The sequence below is a fragment of the Typopeltis vanoorti genome, chromosome 17 (genome assembly GCF_054136105.1).
Source record: "Typopeltis vanoorti isolate ZY-2024b chromosome 17, IOZ_Tvanoo_1.0, whole genome shotgun sequence".
NCBI classification, from domain to species: Eukaryota; Metazoa; Arthropoda; class Arachnida; order Uropygi; family Thelyphonidae; genus Typopeltis; species Typopeltis vanoorti.
In genome coordinates this window covers 92,498,581-92,522,669 of record NC_143565.1, presented here as the reverse complement: position 1 = coordinate 92,522,669, position 24,089 = coordinate 92,498,581, and the positions used below count along the sequence as shown (strand labels likewise).

The 24,089-nt window shown below is 33.7% G+C and overlaps 1 protein-coding gene across 1 annotated transcript; it reads left to right on the top strand.

Annotated features, from left to right (window-relative positions):
- Positions 1-3,923: 3,923 nt before the first annotated feature.
- On the top strand, positions 3,924-22,674 carry LOC150097638 (uncharacterized). The gene is made up of 3 exons (XM_090407547.1): positions 3,924-4,148; positions 7,023-7,113; positions 21,740-22,674. Exons 1-3 carry the CDS (start codon positions 3,950-3,952, stop codon positions 21,765-21,767), a joined length of 318 nt encoding a protein of 105 aa, XP_090263673.1. The 5' UTR covers positions 3,924-3,949; the 3' UTR covers positions 21,768-22,674.
- Positions 22,675-24,089: the final 1,415 nt, after the last annotated feature.

The window sequence follows — 24,089 nt, the reverse complement described above, 5'->3', positions numbered from 1 at the left end:
CAACTACTAAAGTGATCACTTCATTGTCACTTTCACCAACTGGAGGCAGATTTGACATCCCATTTATATTGATGAGATGGTCAAATCTGATATTCCTAATCCTCATATGTCCTCTATTATGTGCTGCCTAAACTATGTCTTTCAAATACTCAAAAAATTCATTCTCTTTGCCATATGTATACATGTGAAGTACCCTTTAAAATTGCTCTAATGGGTGCAAAATTTAAGATCATTAGTATATTTCATCAATATGGACATTTAAGTAGTTAAACCTGACATCATTATTGGAGTTGTTAAACTTTGCTTCTTGCCTTATGCAGATAATGTACTCCTAAACAAATCCAGTGCAGGTCTACATGATTATTTAACTAAATAGAAAAACATCAAACAAATTTGACATGACAGTTAGCAATAAAAAAGACCAAAACTGTGAAAATGGGTAGGAACATTTAAAACCTTTAACCGTATTCTTGGTGGAGAGCCTATTGAGCAATCAAAATATTTCAGATATTTAGGTACAATTATTAGTGAAGATTGCAAATTAAATATGAAAATAGACCATAGAATAAAGAAAGCTGGTATGGGGAGGGGGATGAATAAATTTATATGAAATAAGAGAGAAATTGGCCAAAACACTAAACTAGCAGTATATAAGAGAGTGTTCAAACCAATTTTAACTTATTGATCTGAGATTTGGGTCAAAAATAATATAATTGATCAAAGACTAGAGACCACAGACATGAAAGTTTCAAGAAAAATCAGGGGAACAGATGGCAGGATCATATTAAAAATGAAGATATTAGAAAGAAACATAATACTGTTAGCATTCAAAAATGTGTAAGCAGAGCTAGTTAAAAGTGGTATGATCACTAAAACAAAATGGAGAGGGAAAGATTAACAAAACAAGTTTTATCAGGAAAGAGACCCAAAGGAAGACCAAGGTCTTAGGTGCATTAATTTAGTCAGAAGTGCCTTAGATGACAGAAGTATAATATATGGCAGTAATGGATTGCTGATGAGTGATAAACTAATTTGGAAGAGAATTGTTGACAGGAGATTAGCAATAATGTAAACTTAATCATGTAGTACTGCTATAGTGTCCTATATACTCCTTGAGGTTACATAACAGGAAAATTGTGATATCAATGATAGCGATGCTTCCTTCCAGGAATCATCAAAGGATGGCTCTTTTTAGTTTCTTGTACCTAAATAATTGTCTTATTTCTCTTTGAATACTCTTAATATTATTTTGTGGTGTAAATAACACTAGAAGAACAAATTAAATAATTTATTAAGTTACTAATCCATCATCTTCAGAGCATAAATTACAACTTTGGTAAGACACAGAACTTGATTAGGTTGTTGCAGCAGCTATTCATATTACACCTAAAAGGAACTAATTTCTTACTGAGGCAAACTTTTATTGGTAGGATAAGAAAGCGGGTTAATTCAGAACAGTCTAGGGAAATGTTGTGCCTTAGAATTACTGTCTCCCATATCTGAGGCAAATTAATGCAGTCCATACTTATTAGGGAATTGTTTTTCATAGCTATTTCCAATTCTGAAAATAGCCTCTCAGATCTAGAATCAGCTATGATCCCTTATCTCCTCCCTGGAAAACTGTCACTAGGAAGTTAGCGATAATGTAACTGTCATTATATCCTTTATACTAATTGAGGTTACATATCAGAAATTTGATTTTGATTATTACATGGCTTTAATACAGCCATATTTATATTACTGTGTGCAGATTTGGTTGCTTGGGTTTTTTGGAGAAGTGGTGGAGAAACCCAGACATGAATCACCAAGATGGTGACAGATAATCAACCCACAAATCTTCAATCTTTCCTAAAAAGGATAGATTGAAGATTTGTGGGTTACAATATGTTGTTGATGGGCAGAAAATAGGGGATATGATTGAAACATACAAATCACAAACAGGATGCTTTAGGTGTTGAAAGTTTATTTTTCACTTGGTTAGACTATAATATAATAAATTTAGTTTAATCCTTTATCCGAGTGAGAGCAAACAAAGTTTGCGCCTGAAAATATCTTCAGGACTGAATATGGTGTTGTACTATCTTACCTGGGTAAGTAGTACAACACCAGGCAACTCGTAGCAAAGGTGGAGCAAGCTACCAACCCTCCTATCTCAGCATCTCCCATAATGCAAAACACATCTCCTTGTGGTTATGTATAATGTTATGCATTAAGGGATTGTCTACCCAGACTAGTTTCGACCTTTATTGAGGTCTCTTCAGTGGGAGCCAGGCCCAGAGTTGGAGATACCAGGCAGAAGCAATAGCAAGGTCATCTTTACCTATAGGAGTTGCCAAAAGGTTTGCCACCTTTTTTTATTAAATTACTCTGGATTTAGAGAAAGATGTTGAAAGTTTATTTTTCACTTGGTTAGAGTACAATAAATTTAGTTTAATCCTTTATCCAAGTGAGAGCAAACAAAGTTTGCACCTGAAAATATCTTCAGAACTGAATATGGTGTTGTACTATCTTATCTGGGTAAGTAGTACAACACCAGGCAACTCGTAGCAAAGGTGGAGCAAGCTACCAACACTCCTATCAGGCGCAAACTTTGTTTGCTCTCACTTGGATAAAGGATTAAACTAAATTTATTATAGGATGTTTTAGGATTCATGTAAAAAATTAATGTGTGACAAAAAAGAGGAGATGAATAAGGGTCAACCCCTGGAAATTGTTAGTGTTGTTAGCATGGCCATAAGAAATAATTTTTTTGCTTGGAGAATGATGACTGAGTGGATTGGGTTGCCAGAAGCCTTTGTAGGAGCAGTTTCAGCAAATGAATTCAAGGAGGAATATGATAGGTGTTGTGTGAGTAGACCACTTGCAACAAGTCTTTAGACATAGTGAAGATGCTTGTATAAGAACAAAAATAATAAAAAGCTCAAAATTGTAGTGCAAGGAAAATAATTTTTAAACATTTGAATTTTCTAGGTTATGGAATAACTGAAGACTAAATGTCATCATTTATTAATTGCCATTGTTTTCAGAACAGCACACAATTTCAGACAAGTATTGAAACTGAGAAAATTAGACATGTGCATTTTATGGCTGATCTCCCAAATAGACTCTTCATGACCTAGTAGCAACCAATGTTTCAACAGCTAGTCCCTAGTTAGAATCTATCACAGTCATTACAAAATTTTTTTATTCTATAATTGGATATTAGTATGATACCAGTTAAGCAACTTTTCTATGTAATATTTTATTTCTTGTCAGTTTGGTTAATATGTCCTTTTGTGAATGGGATTCATATGAAAAAAAAATTTTTTTCATATAAATACCATCCTAATCCAGAAACTTTAGGAACTTCCATATTTGGTCTTTAGAAGGATTAAACATGAAATGTCAAGCCGCATCACCACCCTGCTGATTGCAGGGCAGCGATCTCACACTGGGTAATGAAATTCACCTCCCGCCTAAAAACGTTCACAAACATTCATGCCCTCACTCAAATTTGAACCTGCACCCTGATGGTTGGAAAACAGATGCATTATCCACAAAATTCAAAAACATCCAATTTAAACCACAATTCAAATGATTGATTTTAGTGTTGATACTAAATACCAAATTTCATTAAAATCTAAACAGCTAGATCATCCTTATGTATGGATTATGATGTGCAAAATAATCCTCATAGATGCTTATTCTCTATTGAAAATTTTATTACAATTATTCCTCAATGCGTTTCTCATTATTTAAGATTTGTTTTTATTATAGAAAACCAAGTCCTGTTGCTGTATCCAGGATTCCATCACCTCATCAAGGAGCAAAACAGATTCCTATATCTGACCGTTGTCCTTCACCCATGCCCACTCTTCCTCCACCACCAGCAGGTCTGGATTATCTACCTCTATATCATTCATCTCTGGTTAATCTCTCATCACTTGTCGACAGCCCCACTTATCCCACTATGTCAAAATCTCCAACAGTTCCTTCACTTCACCCTAATTACATCAGTGGATTAGAGATAGATGAAATAATACCAGCAGCATTACATTCTACAATACCTTCCCCTCCAAATGCTACCAAAGAGAGAAGCCTATCACCTGTTTCACCAACTAACAGCAGAATTAAAACAAAATATGTTGGTACTCCTGTTCCTTCTCCTGGTATGTAGTTATATTCAAGTTACTTCATGTATATAATATACCGTATTTATTTGATTATAACTCGCCCTAGCACCTCGCACCCCTGATTTTACTTTACGGAAAAATTAAAACTTTTTGCATATAGTTTGCATACAAAAAAAGTTTAAAACAAAAAAATAAATAGTGAATGTTGTTATGGCAGTTTCAGATATTTTTGAATTCAGTTGAAGAGAATCAGCATTTCAACTCAACAGTTGTTGGCTATCTTTGTCATTGAGTTGCGTAATTGTTTGTTACTACCACACCAATCATATGCATAAAGATGGAAGCAACCAGTAGGGGAAATGTGGGAGTAAGGGCATTGACTTTTTCTCGATCTTGGATTGCATGGGGGAGGGATTAAGAGATCATCATTAGAACTGTTGTCCATCTGGATTTTGAGAGCTTAGGACATGATCTCGCCAGAAATAATTTAATTACAGAAGCATTGTTGCTAAGATTCAAACATATCTCGTGATGAAGGTGACTGACCGATCGTGTAAATAACATTGATAATTAACATTTAAATGTATTCATTTTATAAATAATGTGAGCAATTATAGATTATAATGAATACTGAGGATTTAATTATAAATGTCAATTTCGTTTTTTTCCTGAAAAACTTTAGTTTCCAAAAATCCCCACATATATCTCACACCATGATTTTTAACTTTAATTTTGGAGAAAAAAGTGTGAGTATATTTGAGTAAATACAGTATTTTTAATGCAGAGCACCCTACTAGTATAGGCATTCTGCATTAAGGATAGTATTTCTATTAGAAAATATTTTGCAAAACATAATTTTCTTTAAAAATCTAGAAAGGCATATAAAGTAAAATTGAGCCTTCACTCTTAAGTGCTTCCAGGAATTTAGAAGAATAATGATATGATGTGGTTATAACGATATAATATACCTGATATTATGTGGAGATTGCAGTTTTTTTTGTCTAAAGATATACACAATAGAGACATTCATGAATAGCAAGGAATGCATTGGAATTGTATATGGCAACCTGAATACAAAGGAGTAATGTTTATAATATGAGCAGATGGGACCTGAATCTGATAGAGAGTAGAAGTACTTAACCTAGTGGGTCTGATTGATAAGTACCCATACTTGCAATACCTGAACCTAGATCTAGAGGAAGCCTGAGGACTTCATCCTTAGAATCTGATATCCTGAAACTTCTATAAAATGCCATTCAGCTAACTATTGCTGGATGCCATCTTAGCTGACAAGAGTTCAGCCTGGTCTTGCCACCAACAGTTGCTAGGTTTGAATACCACTATGGCATAAATGTTTTTAAAAGTCCTTATTTAGGTGTAGATGATTTTCATTGCACCCCCCCTCCCTCCATCACTTTGCTCATTGGCAGCATTAAGAAAAACGATTACCCTTTAGATTATTCAACTCTTTACCCATTGAAACTCATAGAAGATGACTCAATCTTTAATGCATTTGGGTTTGTAAAAAATAATTAGGCAGTAGGAGGATTTCAAGTAAAAACAGATAAAATTTTTAAATCAGCATAACTTGTTTGAATGGACTCTTGATGTTGTATATAGAAAAGGAAAGTAAAACTATATTCAAATGATAACATTATTTGATATCATTTAAGAAGACTAGTTTTTCAGATTGCTTTCCTGATTTCTTTTCTCTCTTTTTATCTCTTTTCATCTGTTGTCAGTGGCTAGGAAACCTAGCCAAAGATTCTGAAAGTATTAAATATTAATTTTCCATGCATAAGTGTTTCTCCATTATGGAATTTTATCATTATGCATCCATTTATGTCTCTATATTTTGTTCACTTTAATTTGAAGCCTCAATTTTATCCCCCTCCTTGTCATATGGAACAGTTTTCCTATGTTAACTTACTGGCATTTAGAATATATTCAAACATTGCTGTTGATCTCCCTTCCATCTAACTCCTCATTCCATGCTATTTCTCCCAACTGTCTCTTACACATATCCTTTTCCTCACAGAATTTATATATGACTGGCCACCACCCCAGGTGATCATCTTATGATCACTGTCACCTGTCTGGAAGTGGGTGTGACATCTCCTTCACAACATCCTCTGATGAAATAATCAAATCCAAGATTCTTGATCCTTGTTTGTTTTCTACATGCTGCCAAAGTTAGTTGTCTTTAAAAAACTCAAATTAATTTTCCTATCTCCTAGATAGGAAAATTAATTTGAAAAAAGACCATTCTAGTCTATATTACCATAATTAAAATTGCCCATAACTATTGCCATTTTCATATATGATTTCATATATAGTCTTTCTGATTAACTTCTAATATTATATAAAATAAATGAATACATTGATAGATTAATGATCATATGCAGCATGTTCAATGCCTATTGTGTAAAATAGTTTTTCTTTATTAGAGCACTTGTAAAGTGGATTATATTAATTTATATATAGGATTAACAGAGGTCCATGTTTTATTCATGAAAATACTTAATGTATCAATTATGTAATTATTTATTTCTTGAAAAATTTCAACATGATTCTGCTTAAAACCCCTACATTGCTGTAATAAATTTAGTTTAATCCTTTATCCTTTTTTTAATACATATAATTCTGTTTAATTATCTGTTTATTACTTGGCTCCACTACTTGCATTTTTTGGAATCACATGTTTGGGATATACTTCAATTGAAATATTCTATTCTAATTTGTTATTTTGACTTCTTGTAACCTTTCATTGCAGCAGTGATGGCCTTGATACTAACTAGATTGAATATTTTGCCAGAAATAAGTAATTATGCAAGTGATATCTATTAAATATTTTTATTATGTATTCATCTTATGTTAAATTAAGTTTTCATATCCATATTTTTTATTTAGAAATTCCACGTAGGTCAGTCACTTCTCCTTGTCCAAGTCCAGTATCACCTTCACCAGGTAGCAGAATACCAACCCCAACATCAACTCTTAGGTAATTATCAACATAAAAAACATATTACTGTGTTGCAAGAATAGTTTCATCTTTATAATAGAGTATAAATATAGTGATACGTAGTTATCACATTGGGAAATCACTTTGCTGGTTAGTTTTAACTGATTGCATGATTAACTGAATGTATAATGCTGTTGCAGGAGTCAGGTAATAACCTAGCCCACTGAAAGACATTTTAATTGAGGATTATTTGAAGCCCATATAAATAACTAATAGATCACTGAAATAATTTGCTTTTATATTAACAAGTATAAAAATTTCCTTTTCTTTGAAAGTTTTTGTTACATGACTCCTACTCACATTACAAAAGGTTGTAAATCCTATAGCACACTAGTACTATGATTATCATTTTATATAATCTGAAATCTTATTCTAGAGACCAAACATGGAACTTTTTTCAAGCCCCTTAGGCCTCAAGTAAACAAGGAGGTGGTCTCACACTGGGCAGTGAAATACATCTTCCACCTCATAGTGAATCTAAATGATTTGTTGATATCCTAGTTGGCAAAGTATGCAGTCTACAAGCTATGGATATAGATCCATCCCACTGTGGTATTTACATTTGGGAATTTTTGTAGACAATAGATGACTTTTATAAGTAGTACCCTGCTTAATATTAGAAGTTCTGAAGTAGCTTGATGGTATTGGTGTAGTTTGGTTTCCAAAGCAAAATTCTCAGATTATCTAACAGTCTTTTGTAAGGCAATTGTAATTAAAAAAAAAAAAAGATATGAATTTAATTTTGATTTTGAATATAGATATGTGTACTAATTTGCAATGTTTTTTATCTTCCAATCTTCATCAAATTCCTTATATGTACTCTCAGTATGGTAGTATATAAGAAAAAGTTACATGATTACTAACTGCCTATCAACAATTTTCCTCTAAATTAACCCATCTATCAAGAGTCCATATTATCTGATCTTATATATTTCTGTCTTCTAAGGTATTTCTTACTTGATCTTCCTCCTCTGGATCTTTTTCCAGCCATCCTTGCAAAAATCACTTGTTTTGCTAACCTTCCATTCTGTTTAAGTGACCATACCACCTGAGATTACCTCTGACACATTTCTGAATGCTAACAATGTCAAGTTCTTTTCTAATATCATCATTTTTAATCCTGTCCTTAGTATTTAGTAGGATTTCACCTGTTTTACTCTTCTCTTCTTTTTCTTTCAGCTTAATGGGCCATTTATGTGTAATGCTGCCATCAGTCTATGTGCTCATCCAGCTATCTTAAGTCTCTTATTACCATACCCATCCATCTTGTTTTGAGGTCTTCCTGTGGATCTTTTCCTGTCAGTTTTATTCGTAAGTACTTGTTTGATTAACTGGTCGTCTGCTCTCCATATGTGACCAAACCATTCAGTTCTCTTGCTTCTTATAAATGATAGAATGTTGGGTCTTTGAAACAGGTTTCATAGTTCCTCATTATGTCTTTGCTCATACAATGTTTTTTATTTAATCCAGTATTTTGATTGCAAGATAGTCCAAAAATTTTTCTCAGTACTTTTCTTTCAAATGCGATAAGATTTACATTATCTCCCTTTGTTGTTGACCATGTTTCACAGCCATAGGTTAATATCATTAGCTTAAATAGAGTTTTTCTTTGGATATATTTTCTTTATAATATTCTAGACCTCAGAAATTGTAAAATTTCTACAATTAGCCTACTCAGTTCTATCCTCTATTTCTTGATACATAACATTGAAGTTGTTAATGTTGACTCCTAGATAGTTAAAATGAGGAAGTTAGTAATGATGTAAGTTCTTCATGGCAAGCTACTATCATAATATCCTGTACACTTCTGATAGATATAATTATCAATAACCAAGTTGGATTGCTCTTGATGAGTCCTTGAAATGCACATATATTTAGTCTTTTCCTTGTTTATGACAAGAGTCATAAGCTTACTTACCTTGATTAAATTAGATATAGTGTGTATAGCATCTTCACAAGAGCCTCCAAGGATAACAATGTCATTGGCATAAGCCAGTAGTAAATTGTTCCCATTTATTTTCATCCTTCTTTGTTTATTTGACTTTTTCCAATACTAGATTAAACAGTTAGTGAGAGAGAGAGCATCTCCTTGCTGCCAGAGTCCTGATTTTATTTCAAAACTTAACACACATTCCTGGAGGGAACTGTACCTTACAGAGGATGTCGTGATTACAAAGTCTTGTCATATTTAAATACAGCAATCCCTCGATTAATGTCTCCAATTAATGCATTTTTTTTTCTATACCCAAATGCAATTAACACTTCTAAAATTCGAATAGTGTGCCTATATACATCTTAAAAATAAATGTATAGATTTTAAAAATTTTCAATCTATACATTTTTTATGGCTAACTATTTTAAAAAATCACTCACCAGGATGAAATAATTTAGTTACCGATTTAAAACATTTTACAAAGTTATTTTTAATGGCATACAGTACTACACTATGTTCCAAACTTACCACCAAAATTTATGTTGTCTGCTAATTACATAGCATTTTGCTGATCGTATCTCATGCTTCTTTTGCAATTGTTTTCCCTAATTTTTTATTTTAACATTTCCCAACTTTTAATCATGAGTAAAAGAATTAGTGAGCAAAAAAATGGAAGTGTGAAAAAGATTCAAAAAGTAATCTCATTGGAAGAAAAACTTAAAATAAAAATGAACAAGGTGAGTCCAGAGCAAAGATAGGACAAGAACACAAAATGGGTGATTCAACTATAAGAGCAATTTTAAGCAAAGCTGCTGAATACAAAGAGAAAGGTAAAGCTGTTTCAAGTTCATCATGCTACTCGAAATCAAAGTAGTGATTGAATTAGAGAAACTTCTTTCCACATGGATCGGAGATTGTAAACAAAAATGGATTCTGCTAAGCGCTTACCTTATTAAATCAAAAGCATTAAGCCTCTTTGCAACCTTGAAAGAAATAGCTATCGATGATAGAAAAGACGAATTCCATGCTAGTGCTGGATGGTTTGAGTGTTTCAAAGAGAAATAGCTTTCATAATGTTTGAATCACAGGCGAATCTTCAAGTGCGGATAAGGAAGTTGCTGCAAATTACCATCAGTTATATGAAAAAAAGAAATAGAATGCCTGCGAAACTACATTAGCTCAATTCTTTGTTAAGAAGTAGAATAGTAAATTTATATTCTGAATATGTTTTATCGTCTTTCAGCTTCATGGTTTTCCTTTAACTAGGCCCTGAGACATACCCTAATTATTTTACAAAAAAAAAAAATAAGGGTCAAAAAAGAAATTTGAGGAACGAATTATACTTTTTCCTATAGGTTATTATATTTGATGAGTGCATTTTAAAGAACGCATTAGGCACATTAATCGAAGGACTGCTGTATGTACTTTTGTGGTATTCTAAAAAGTCTCCTTGCATTCCATAATGCATTTTTATATACTGTTATATGTTTGTTTATAGTCTACAGATACTCAATGTAATTCTTTATCAAATTCGTATTGCTTTTCTAGTAGTTGTTGGAGAGTGAAAATGTGATCTGTTGTCAATTTTCTCTTGCAAATCCACATTGATATTCTCCTGTAATGTTTGGATTTTATGCCAATAAATTATAATAGATTCTGGTTAATTGGTCCAGGGCAGCCAATTTATTGGGACAATAAAGAAGAACAAAAACAAAATGAGAATATAACAAAAATTTGCTTTGGTAATTTTGGACATGATGCTGTTTAATTGGGCCAGCCAATAACCTCTACCACTAAGGAGTGTTGGAAAAATTATGTAATCTTGATTCAAGAAATTAATGCTGATTACGTCTGCAATACTGATGAAACAAAGCTGTTTTATCATGCCACATTGGATAGTTCCCTGTATTATAGACACAGGAATTTCATAGCTTGGTGTGAGACCACTGACCTGCTTATTGGAGGCTGAAGTGGCTTGAAAAAGTTCCAGATTTGGTCTCTAGCACAGGGTTGGCAGACTAGGTACAAAAATGAATTAAAAATACTAAAAATATATATAAATTGATAAATATAGAAAAAAAAATCCTTAGGCCCATCCACAGTACAAAATGTACTATAGGTTTGCAGATAACCTTTTGTGGGTGAGAGCAACATAAAAAAAAAAAAATATATATATATATATATATACTGTTTGGATCAGTGAAAGCAATAGATCATGTAACAGTGTTATGCTGTTCAAGTATGTCAGGAATTAGTAAACAAAATCGGCTATTGGAAAAAAAGCCAGGTCTTTGTGTTTTCAAGAGATCATAAAGGAGAGGTTAACAGTTCAATATCATGCAAACAGAAATGTGTGGATGATACATATCTGAATTTTTTAAGAATTGACTTGAGTTGGGACATGGAATTACAATGGAAATCAAAAAAAAATTTACTGGTTCTTGGCAGTTGCTAAGGAAATCACTGCAAAAGTTAATATTTTACAAGCAATACAGTTTATGGCCAATATTGAAGAGAAATAAACAAGACCATTCAAAGCTGTTTTTACTCACAGTGGTTTTAAGCATTCAATCATGAATATGCCAGATATGGCCGATAGTGAAAAAGACATCCCATTAGACATGAACCACATGAGAAACTATGGACTGTTTTTTAGTCCCAAATGAGGCCTTGTAAAGAGGCAAAATAACATCCTTATCTTTATATGTGAATTCGTTTCAGCATTGCAGTTATCTTTTGAGTTATATTTGCAATCTTTGCCACATGACTCCTGAACTTCAACTTCTTATCTATTAACACTCCAAGATCCCTAGCCTCATCAGTTTCTTCTAGCCTAATCCCACCAATATAATACGACATTGGATATCTAATCATGCCGAAGTGAATGACTTTGCATTTACTGACATTGAACTGACACCCAATTTTCCATGCCCACAGTTCCAGCCTATTCAAATCATTCTGTAAAGACTTCATATCAGCAGCATTCCTGATTATCCTACCTATCTTTGCATCATCAGCAAATAACTGTATGTCGCTTGTCAAATCCTTCCCAATATTATTAATGTATAGATTGAATAACAGTGGATGGACCAAGTGCTGATCCTTGTGGTACACCACTTGTTACCTTAAACCTTGCAGACTCAGATCCCCTGTATACCACTTTTTGATATGTCAGTCAGCCATCCTCTTATCCATACTAATATTATATAACCCAAACCCATTTTCTCCAATTTATGCAACAGTCTTCCATGATGTATCCATTCCCCTTGTCTAGTTCAATGGTAACATTGTTATAGAATCTGAGCAAGTTGCTAAAACATGACCTTCCCTTAGTAAACTCATCTTGTTCATTGCAAAGTAGATTCCACTGTCAACCCATTTCTGAATGTGGACCCTAACCAATTTTTCCAAAATCTTCACCACCACTCCTGATGGCAATTTGATTATTAGAGGTGTGGTAAATGAGAAGATGCACAAGGTTTGTTTCCCTGGAAGTAAAATGAATAGAGTGATTGAGGCATTGGATATGAAGACTAAGCAAGCAAATGAGTTGGTAGTGTTAGTAGGGACAAATGACTTGGCTGGGAACTGTCATTCTGGATATCAGGAGGTTGTTGAGAATAAAAGATTATAGTGTGATAGGAAAGGTAGTCAGTATGTTGCCCAGGTATTGAGAGTGATGAGATGAGGTGAAGAGCAAGAATTATGAATGATATGTTGGCAGAAATGTGTGAAGAGAAAATGAGTGCAGTTTGTTAATGTGCGAAATGAGTTTGAAGGAAGAATTGAACTGTATGAGAGTGATGCACTGCATTTGAATGGTTTCGTCACATTTGGAGAGACTGTTGCTGCTGGAGAGGGAATGAGTGCAGAGAATGAATCTAAGTAAGTAAGAAGCGATGTGAAAGAGCAGGAGAGAGAAAGAGATTGAAGTGGTGCTTATGTGGGTAGCAAGAGTGTATAGAATGAGAGAAGTGTGCAGGACAATAAGGGAAAGACTCAGACTGGACAGTGGAACATAGTGTGAGAAAGGTTGATTCTCCAAGAGGATGTGAATCTGTGTGTGTAGACAAAAAGGGAGGGGTGACCTGGAATGTATAGAAAACAGTTGGATTTGAAGAAAGTTCCGAAACAAGTAAGGAGAAAAAGAAATAGCTTGAGGAAAGCATCAAGAAGTCACATCTAATAAGTGGTATTAGTAAAACTTGTTATAGATCCAGGAATGAGCTGTTATGTTTGTATACAAATGCTAAAAGTATCAGAAACAAGGGAAATTAAGTGGTTGCATTGATTAAGTTTGTTCACCCAAATAGTGTTGGAATAAGTGAGACATGAGCGGATGAGGATGATATAATTGATAGGAATTGAGATGAAGAGTATAATGTATTTTGCAAAGATAAAAAGGGAGGTGGAGTGCTATTAATGATAGAAAAAGAATAGATGCAAGGGGGAAATAGTGGTAATGGTTAAGGTAGAGGTGAATAAAATGATATACTTCATTGGATGTTGCTATAGACCTGGTAATGCAGAGGATAGTGACCAGGAAATGTATAAGCAAATTAGAATAACAAATGGGAAAAGGGGAATCATTATGGGTGATTTTAATTACAGCAATATAGATTGGGATGACAAGATAGCGACTGGAAGTAAAGAAAATGAGTTTGAGTTTTTGAAGGACAACTACCTCAGGCAGTATGTAACAGGGGCACACGAGGATTGAGAGGCTTGGATTTGAATATCTCATCAGAGGATGTTATTGTAAATGAGGTGTCATATCTCTGTTCAGTTGATGAGAGTGACCATGAAGTGATTACTAGGGTGGTTTGCCAACCATGTGAGGATTTCAGTGAGGAAAGGGTATATGTGCAACTACAAGGTGGGTGATTATGAGAAGCTGTGCATGGAATGAGGAGTTGGGTAGAAAGAAGAACAATGCTTTTTGGGTGATATTCAAGAACTATCTAGTAAAAACAATGTCTAAAGTTCAGAAGGTTAAAATAAAGTAGATGTGAAATGGATAAATACAGAGATTAGGCATGCAATACAGAGAAAAAAAAGACATTTTGGAGGCAACATATGAGGAGTGGTAATAATATAATCAATTCCATGATAAATACAAAGAACAGGCATGGAGGGTGACTCAGTTTCTAAGGGTAGCAGAACTTCAGTATGAGTGGCAGTTAGCTAACGAAGCCAAAAAAAATTCCTAGGGAGTTCTTTCGATATGTAGCCAGCAAAAATAAGAATGATTATGGTAGGATGGTATTGATGGAGAAAATGGTATAAGGACAACTGTTGTGGAGGATATAGTTGAGACATTTGATGAACAGTTCATAAAGGTCTTTCATCCTTCTGAATGTGACATCATGGAGAGCTTGAAAGCAGTGGATAAGGAGGATGAGAGACTATGAGTGAGGAAGAGATACATGGGGAATTAAGCAAACTTGATATTAATGAGGCTGTGAAAGATACTTGATGATATATCACCAGGTATTATGAAGGAATGCACCAGGGAGTTGACATCTGCATCGACATATTTGTTTAATATGAGTCTTACATTGGGTCAAGTTCCAAAGGAGTAGAAGGAAGGAAAGATTGTACCGCTTCATTGGGGGTGACAAGAAAATGACAAATTATAGGAGAGTTTCTGGGTCAAATGTTTAAATTATTAGAGAGGCTAATGAGAACCAGGATCTAGAATTAGGTTGACAACAGTGGTATTATCTTTGAAGAACACCACAGATTTGCTTAAGAGAAGTCATGTTTTAGTAATCAACTTACAAGGGCGGTCTGAAAAGTTCTCGGCCTAACAATGAAAAAACGAATTTATAATTTCAAAATTATATTTATTTTTCAACATAATCTCCCTTAAGACTAATACATTTATTCCAGTGCCAATATCCCATCCCTGTAGTGGTTCTCAGTAAGATCTGCAAAATACCCCTCTATAGGGATCACCTCTTGATTCAAAGAAAAACTGACCAGCGAGGAAGAGTTTCAGTTTTGAGAAGAGATAGAAGTCAAGGGGGCCAAATCTTGGGAATAGGGTGGATGTTCCAACAATTCATAGTGCAGATCCCTGAATTTTCCCATTGCCAAAACACTTTTGTGGGCAGGTGCATTGTCCTGATGAAAGATGATTTTTTCTTCTGCAAACCGGGTCTTTTCTCACGAATTTTTTCGTCTAATCTGGTTAAAAGATCAGAATAATATTCCCCAGTTATTGTTTTACCCTTTTCAAGATAATTAGTAAACAAAATGCCTTTAGCATCCCAAAACACCGATGCCATGACCTTTCCTGCTAATGGAACCGACTTTGTTTTTGGTGCTGAACAACCGGCTTCTGTCCACTGTTTTGGCTGCTGTTTGGATTCTGGTGTGTAATAGTGAATCCAAGTTTTATTCTTGTTAAAATGCTCCAAGCACTGTTCAGAGATTTTCATGCGAGTATGTTTTTGATCTGCTGTGAGCAAACACGGCACCCATCTTGTGCCAGGCTTTTTTGTATGCATTTCTTCATGCAAAATACATCCTAAACGTTCTTTTGAAATGCCTATAGTCTCAGCAATTTCATGCACTTTGACTCACCGGTCATCCAATGCCATATCATGCACTTGATCAATGATTTCTGGTGTTGTTACCCTTTTTAGATGTCCTTCCTTCACACGGATCATCTTCAAGGCTGGTATGGCCACGTTTAAACTCGGCAGACCATTTCTTAATTGTTGAAAACGAAGGAGAAGAGTGCACATAAACTTTTATGAACTTTGAATGAATTTCTTTTTTGCATTAAACTTTCTGTTACAAAGAATTTTATAACTGCATGATACTCAATTTTATCCATTTCAAGGGATGGATACAGACAAGGCTTTTGCTTCAAACAGCTGTATAAAACAAACTACTTGATAGAATGACTTGCAGTTTCACATGGATGCTTGTGACAGATGTACCAACTTTAGAAAAAAAAACTTGCCAATAGTTTTGCCATTTATGGTCGAGGCCGAGAACTTTTCAGACCACTATCTTTTTTTATTTTTTTCCCATACATACATATCTATGATAAAGTTTAATTTATAAATTAAGCACAGTAAGAGATTAAAATAGAACAATTATAGCAATATACTATAATAAAAGTTATGTGAATGGAATCTTGGCAACCTCAGCATACGATTTTTTTCTTTCCTCATGAAGTTGAGAACTTTCACCTTTTCACTTACAGGAAACACTTTATGGCTTCTCCTTGGCATATGAATGGCCAGCATCACTATTTTTGCACGTTGGGGCCATTATTAAGTAAAATAAGTAAAGAATATAAGTTTCCTGAATATAAGCACTGCGAAACCATGACAGTTGACCTGATAACCAAGATGGCTACTAAGTGACTAATCTGTAGGTAGCATATACAGTACAGTGTGGATATGCTGGACAAAGGGATGATTCACATCCTGGGCAGGATGGCACATGATTTAATCATGCTACTCTGAACGGTGTGCAATTTAAAACTTATGAATTGTTTATTTCTGGAATTTTCCATTTCATATTTTCGGACCAGAGTTGACCACAGTAACTGAAACCAAAGAATTCAAAACTGTGGATAAGGGGGAGGACTACCGTATTACTTTTCAAACAGTATGCCAAAGTGACAATGATTTGATCAACCATTATTCTACTGGCCTGACTAGTGAAAAACACACAAAACTCTCTCTCTCTCTCTCACACACACAAAAAAAAAAACCACTACATCAGAGCTATATCCTATTTATAACATCATCAGAGAACAAATGCATATTAATACTTTTAATACAGCAAAATTAGTGGCCTAATCAATAATTTAACAAGTGTTTGTTTGTTTGTAATATACATTCACTACCCTGCTCTGTCTTTTTCTTTATTGTTAATGGTTGGCCATCTTAACTTCTGACTGCTGCCATATATATGCTTATACTATATCTTATCTCCCATGCTCTATAGTCCAGCAAATTTGTTTGTTTATCGACTGTGCCAGCTAGACTATATGTTGAGTGTGAAAGTGTAAGTCGTTAATCCAAAGATAATACAGATAACGTATTCCCTGCTTTAATCTATTCTAACCTTAAATCAGTCATGGCAAATAAATAAAAATCGTGTATACTTCTGTTCCACAGGTTCTAATTTTTTAAGGATAGTGCATTGACAAATTACAGTTCAGTATGTTGTTTACAAACCATTTATTTAAGCCTAAAGAGTATTTACGGTATACACCCAAAGTAATTACAATTTCCTTACTAATCTAAACTTTAGTTCAGAGCTAGTTTACGATCTAAACATTGTTACTTGATTATGAGACATATGCTGGTTAAGCCTAGATTACCAATACAATACAATGTCTTGTTTTACATACAATCACTTTACATACCTTCAGTAATGCAACCACTTACAAGTACCTTTTAGCAGACAGTCCTTCACATTAATCTAATGTTCTTTTAAACTCGGTCAATGATTTCTGGTGTTGTTACACTTTTTGGACGTCGTTCACATGGATCATCTTCAAGGCTGGTACAGCCATGTTTAAACTCGACAGTCCGTTTCTTAATTGGTGAAAACGAAGGAGAAGAGTGCCCATAAACTTTTATGAATGAATTTCTTTTGTCGTTAAATCTTCTTCTTCTACAAAGAATTTTATAACCACACAGTACTCAATTTTATCCATTTCAAGGGATACAGACAACACTTTTGCTTCAGACAGCTGTATAAAACAAGCTACTTGATAGAATGACTTGCAATTTCACATGGATGCTTATGACAGATGTACCAACTTAGAAAAAGAAATCGCTTGTCGATAGTGTTGCCATCTATGGTCGAGGCTGAGAACTTTTCAGACCATCCTTGTATTACAAATAAGGTGACACTTGCATTGTACGAGGGAGAAGATGGATACACAGTGGTATTCTTGGATTTTGCAAAGTGTTTCGTTAGATTACCAAATGATAAGCTGATAGTCAAACTATAGTGGATGGGGATTGGATATTAGACAAGTACGTCACATTGGAGATTTGCTATCTGGTAGGCATTAGCAAGTTGTGTGCAGGGGAGCAATATCTCAGAAGAGGAAAGTCATTAGTGGTGTGCCTCAGGGGTCTGTTTTAGGACTATTGCTGATTAACCTATATTAATAATGCTGGGGAAGATTTGAATGGGGATATATAGCTGTTTGCAGATGAATCAAAGTTGGGCTAAACTATGAGGAGTAGAGTAGAGCAGAGCAGATGTTGTGGCCTTACAAGAAGACTTAAATAGACTGAGTGAATGGGCACAAAAATAGGGATCCCATTTCAATGTTGCAAAATGTAAGGTTTTAAAATTTGGAGAACAAAGATGGGATGTAGAATTTACTTTTGGTGGGGATATATTGTTGGAGATAGGGGAAATAAGAGATATTGGAGTGATGGTGGATAAAGATCTGAAATTTAGAGGACATATTGCCAAAATTCTGAGGACAACACAACAAATTCTGGGGATAATGCAGAGGACACTGACTTGTAGATGTATGGAGATTGTGGTTCCATTGTATAAGGGCTCTAATTAGGCCACATATGGACTACTGTGCACAGATTTGGTCACCTGGTTTTCAAAAGAAAGAAGAGATGTTGGAGGGGATCCAGAGGCAATTGACCAAAATAGTTTCTGATCTGCAGAATGTTCAATAGGAAGAAAGGATGATATAATATGATAGAGACATATAAGTTAGTAAGGAGTTGTTATAGGATTAATGTTGAAAAGATTTTTGTAAAATTGTGGAAGATTTGGGGAGTGTGAACAAGAGAGTGAGAAGCAAGTATTTTGCAAGGAAAGTTGTGAATGATTGGAATGCATTGTCTGAGAGCATGGTGTCTGCAGAAATTTGAATGTGTTTAACAGTATGATGAGCTGTGAGTATTACAAAAGGGACTTCCTCATCTAGGAAGTCCCTTTTGTAATATCTCACCTCATTTGTGACTTCATGGGGGTCTTAAGTTTATTGTTAAACAGAAATGGATTATGACCAAACACTGCTAACATTATATGAAGAGATTACATGCAAAACGGTAATATCATGTAATAATAATAGCTATGATGTGATTTATTCAGATTTCAGCAAAACTCTTTTGATGTTTTCTACATATGAACCTGCTGGTTAAAATACACTAACTGATATCAGTAATTACTGAGATAATCATTAAAAATGAATCCAGGGTTTGTGTTTAGGTTCCTTGTTGTTTAATATATTAATGATTCATTAATAATTTTGGTTCTAGTAATTTGAAACATAAATCAATTCTTAAAAGAAAAGTCATATTTTTTTTGGCATCTCCATGTAGTCAGATTTCTTATGGGAGGCCCACACTAAATGTTATTCACACAATACTTATCGCACTTTTCCTTAAACTCATTCACTAACAGTAATTTAGCACTCTCCTAACAACTGATTTCTCCCATTCACTACTCTCTAAGCAAAAAAATTTAGTCTCCCATTCCCTTGCTAAACAATCATAAACTATTTCAGGATAATCCTTGTTCTTTACCTCCCTTCCTGTCATGTATTAATTTTTTTTCTGCATTAATCCTATGAAACCCTTTTAATAAATTGTATGTTTCTGTCATGTTGTTGTTTTTCCATCTTTCAACTAGCCTTGTCTCTCTCTCTCTCTCTCTCTCTTACATTTGAATTTCTTTTCACCACTTCTTCATCTCCAGGGAACTTTGTAACCAGCTGTACAGAATAGTCCAGATGCAGCTGTATCAAAGTCACATTTCGAGTGATAATAACCTTCTTTCTTATTCTAAGTAACCCATTTAGCTCTTTTTCGGTATGTTCTCTAAACTTCATCTCCCTCTCCACAATCACTTCCACTTTAGCTTCATTGTTTTCCTGCAGTCCACTTCCATCAACATAGTATATGGCTTGTAATCTCGAAGTACATAATCTTACACTTTGTCATATTAAACTAGCAACATTATTGTTTTTGCATACCACCAGTCTATTTAAATCATCCAACAGGATCTGTCTGTCATCTTTATTAACTGTTATACTATTCAGTTGTTGTCATAATCACCAAACAACTGCGTTCCATTTGCCATCCACTCTGCATGCAAAGAACCTGTTTCTCACTTCCTTGCATTCACCCTCCTTATATGCAAGGGAGTGAGAGTTCTACTTCTTCTACCCTTGTCTCCCATACTCTATGAAAAATTTCCTCCACATTGTCGTTTCCTATATCACTGATGTACAAATTAATTAGCAGTTGTCCAAGTACAGAACCCTACAGCATACAACTATTCATTAGTGTCTCCTGGATTCATCTTCCCCATATACTACTTTGATGTCTGTCCATCAGCTATCATATCACCAGTTATCCTCACATCTATTTCCAAGATACTGCATTTACCAATTTGTGTAAATGTAATTTTGTTTGAATGCCTTTAGATTAACCATGCTACCGGCCAAGACGCCTATAGACGTCATGATTATCATGGATGCGAAGTGCATATTAAAATTGTAATACCATTGAAATATATGATGGATACGAAGCGTATGAGGATGCGTATTTGATCCAATAATGGCCAGTAAGGTGGTTAATGGAATTCCATGGGTGAATGTATAAAAGAAGTAGGGGTGGCTTCAAACCAGAGAAATTACTTAAAAACATGCAGACATCCAGTGCCACAGTAGGTTGTATATAGAGTAGAAACTATATACATTTGGTCAATTAAGCTGGAAAATGTATGTGTGATTCAGTAAGAAATAATATTAGATAGACAGATTTTGGAAAGAGTTAATTAATGTGATAATGTTAGTATTTTTATTAATGAGGAAATTCGGGTTTATATTGATTTTTAAAAAAAAAAATCTCAGAAGAAAACTTTTAAGAAAATAATCACTTTTTTTTTTTTTTTAATGTGAATCCCACTCACAAAAGGTGGTAAATCTATCATTTTAAGTGCTTTGGGTGGGTTAAAGCCAGCGACTAAAGACATCACTGTCTACAGTGGGATTGAAACATCTCTCTGGGTTGAGAACATAGATAAGAGGAATTTGCTGTATTTGACTGAACCTGTCTCTTCTGAAGGGCAAAATAAGAATTTATTGAAGAGTTGCAACAGATATAAGAATTTTTTTAATGTTAAAAAAATTAAATAATTGTTATGGGTAAGGAGTTGATTAAAATTAACAGATCTATAAGGATATGATGCAGTTTAGCACTGTTGAACATATTACCAGTATGTGCTTGTATGGTATTGGTAAAAATAAAATTTTAACAAAAAAAATTAGAAAAATAGAATTAACATATTTAATGGGTGTTATTCATGAGTTAATTCCTACTTTGTCTATAAGTTACTTATACACAAAATAAGAATTGGGTAATTTATGGAGTTCATGCTACTATCCTCCTAGATGGACTTTGGTCTCTTGATGGAGGGGAACCACAACCATAATAATAATTTTCTAATTTATTTTTACAACTTTTGTTGTTTTTTTTGTAGTGCTTTTGGTAATGAGTGCAAATAAAGTATCATACTTAAAACGTTTTGATAATTTCAGCAGGATAAAAATTTTCATTTGAGCATACATAAAATGTTTGCTTTAAATTATATAGAAATGTGATGCATCAAATTGACATTAAAGATATGTACTTAAATTTATTTCATGCACAGGAGACGATCCATGATTGGCAATTCTTGACCACTGTTGCAAGCTGGTAGCATTAAAGATTTCTGTGAAGGAAATGTACCAGTTCAATAAGTTTTGTTATTTTTGACGCACAAACACAATATTCTTACTTTAGGTAAGTTTCCAGGCATGAAGCTTCCATGTGAAAAATGTTGTAATAATTCATGTTGTTAAATATGTTGGGATTATTGTACAGTGATCTTTTAAAGACAGTGGACGTGTTTTGAAGTATAGTCATTAGTGATGTTTATATCAGGTGTCAATTCCACATGCTTTTATAGGTGGATATTTTAAATCTTGAACTGTATCCACAATTAAATTGGTTGTATATATTTATGTATACAAGTTTCAGTATGACTCATTGAAATTATGTACTTTTATAATCTGATTATTTTATTGTGCACCAATTAAAGTGATATTAGTATTTAACTGGTGCCAATGTGTTATTTGATATGAGTTAACTAAAAAAACTGAACATTTTTTAGAAGAGATGCTTTAAAAGCACTGAATGTTATTTGATATAGAAATAACTGCACTTATTAGATTCTTCAGTTACTATCATTCCATTAATGATATTTTTTTTGCTCTGTAGCATTGAAAATGCCAACAGTTTGTGCCTCACTTTTCCTTAAAAATTGCATTTAAGGATAGTTATACGGTTCTAGCCACCAGTAAGTGTTCTCTAAAATAAGTACTTGATGTATTAAAATGTGAACCTCTCACAAGGAGTCTTAACTACATGGAGGTTCAGCTGTAATAATAATAATAGTCTAATTCAATAGGTACACGTATGTAAGTCCCTCCCTCCTGTTTTTTTTTTTCCCCCTCACGTATCATACTGTAAAGTTGACAGAAAACTGTAATGTATACTGTGATATACGCCTGTGTATTGTAAACTGTAAAAATTAATATATGTGCATGTTAATCTATAAGGGTAAAGAAAAACATTGCTCAAGTTTCTTGTGAATTAAATCATATAAGTTATAATTCATTTTAAGGATATATAAAGATCTCAGTTTTATTTAATTCTGCAAATTATCCATTATAGCATTCAGCAACAGTACCAAAAGCTTCCGAATAACAAATACTGTGCTGTGTAGGTTGTCCATTCCTCTGAAAAAAGCTAATTAACTTGGCTTCTTCCCAAATGTAAAAAAAAAAAGTGATTAGCACAGACACGCTGAAATCCTCAATATTGCTGCCCAAACTATATTTAGGAAAATTTACTGGTTGATTATTTTTTAATCATATTTAATAAACTATTTTACATGTGTGCTCTATATATATACCTGAATATAAGATGATCCCATTCTAGAAGTTTCAAAAATGTATGAAATTTTTCTTTTGCTAAATTAAGTGAATAGCCTCCAGAAAACAACCATTATGAACTTAGCCATAATTCTGTAAAGCCACATGTGTTTCTTATGTAATCCTCATGGTTCATAATTATACAACTGGGCAGAAAAGAAGGGATGTGATAGAAAATTATGTTACTAAAGGCATTCTATTAAGATTAATACACAAAAAAAATTTTTGGTACATAACAAGCAGGGGGAGAACTAGGGATTGCTCCTAGTTCTGAAGTTATGTAAGAGTGCAGTTAGTAAGAAGGGTGTGAGGACTAGATTTTGTTTGAAAGAGTAGTGGATGACTGAATGGATTGCCAGAGGTAGTTGTGAATGCTCTGACAGTGAATGAGTTGAAGGAGAGAGAGAGATGACAGGTATTGTGTTAATAATGGTTAGTGTGAACAGTGACTCTTCTAACTCACAGAGGTGAGTGAGGTGTCCATAATTTTTTTTTTTTACATACCCCTATTAATAGCCACTGAAAGAGTACAAAGAGAACTTGAAATGTTTCTTAAAAGAAATATCATCTAGAAACTTCTATTCTCAGATGCAAAGAGGATTGTTGAATGGGTATTTTTAGTTATCTGATAAGTCCAAGGTAGAATGGAGCTTTGTATTATTATCTAAAAACATTGAGCGAGCAGTATGTAGTCTTGCAGATGTAAGACTTAAATGTATCTAATTTGAATGTGAACATTCATTCAAATTAGATACATTTAAATATAAAGTTAAACCAACTTTTCATTTTCAAATTTCAATATGGGAAAATAGAAAATTATCATCTTATATTTGGAAATAATGTTATCATTGCATTTTTATAAAAAAAAAATGACTTTAAGAAAAAGCAAGAAGTAAAGAAATTTTAGTCACAAATTTAAAATAAGGAAATGTTGTGTAGCAAGAGAAATAATTATATAATAAACTGGATTGTGTATAAATAGCAGCAGTCATACTTATTATCTCAGGCTAAATCAAGCTCACATGA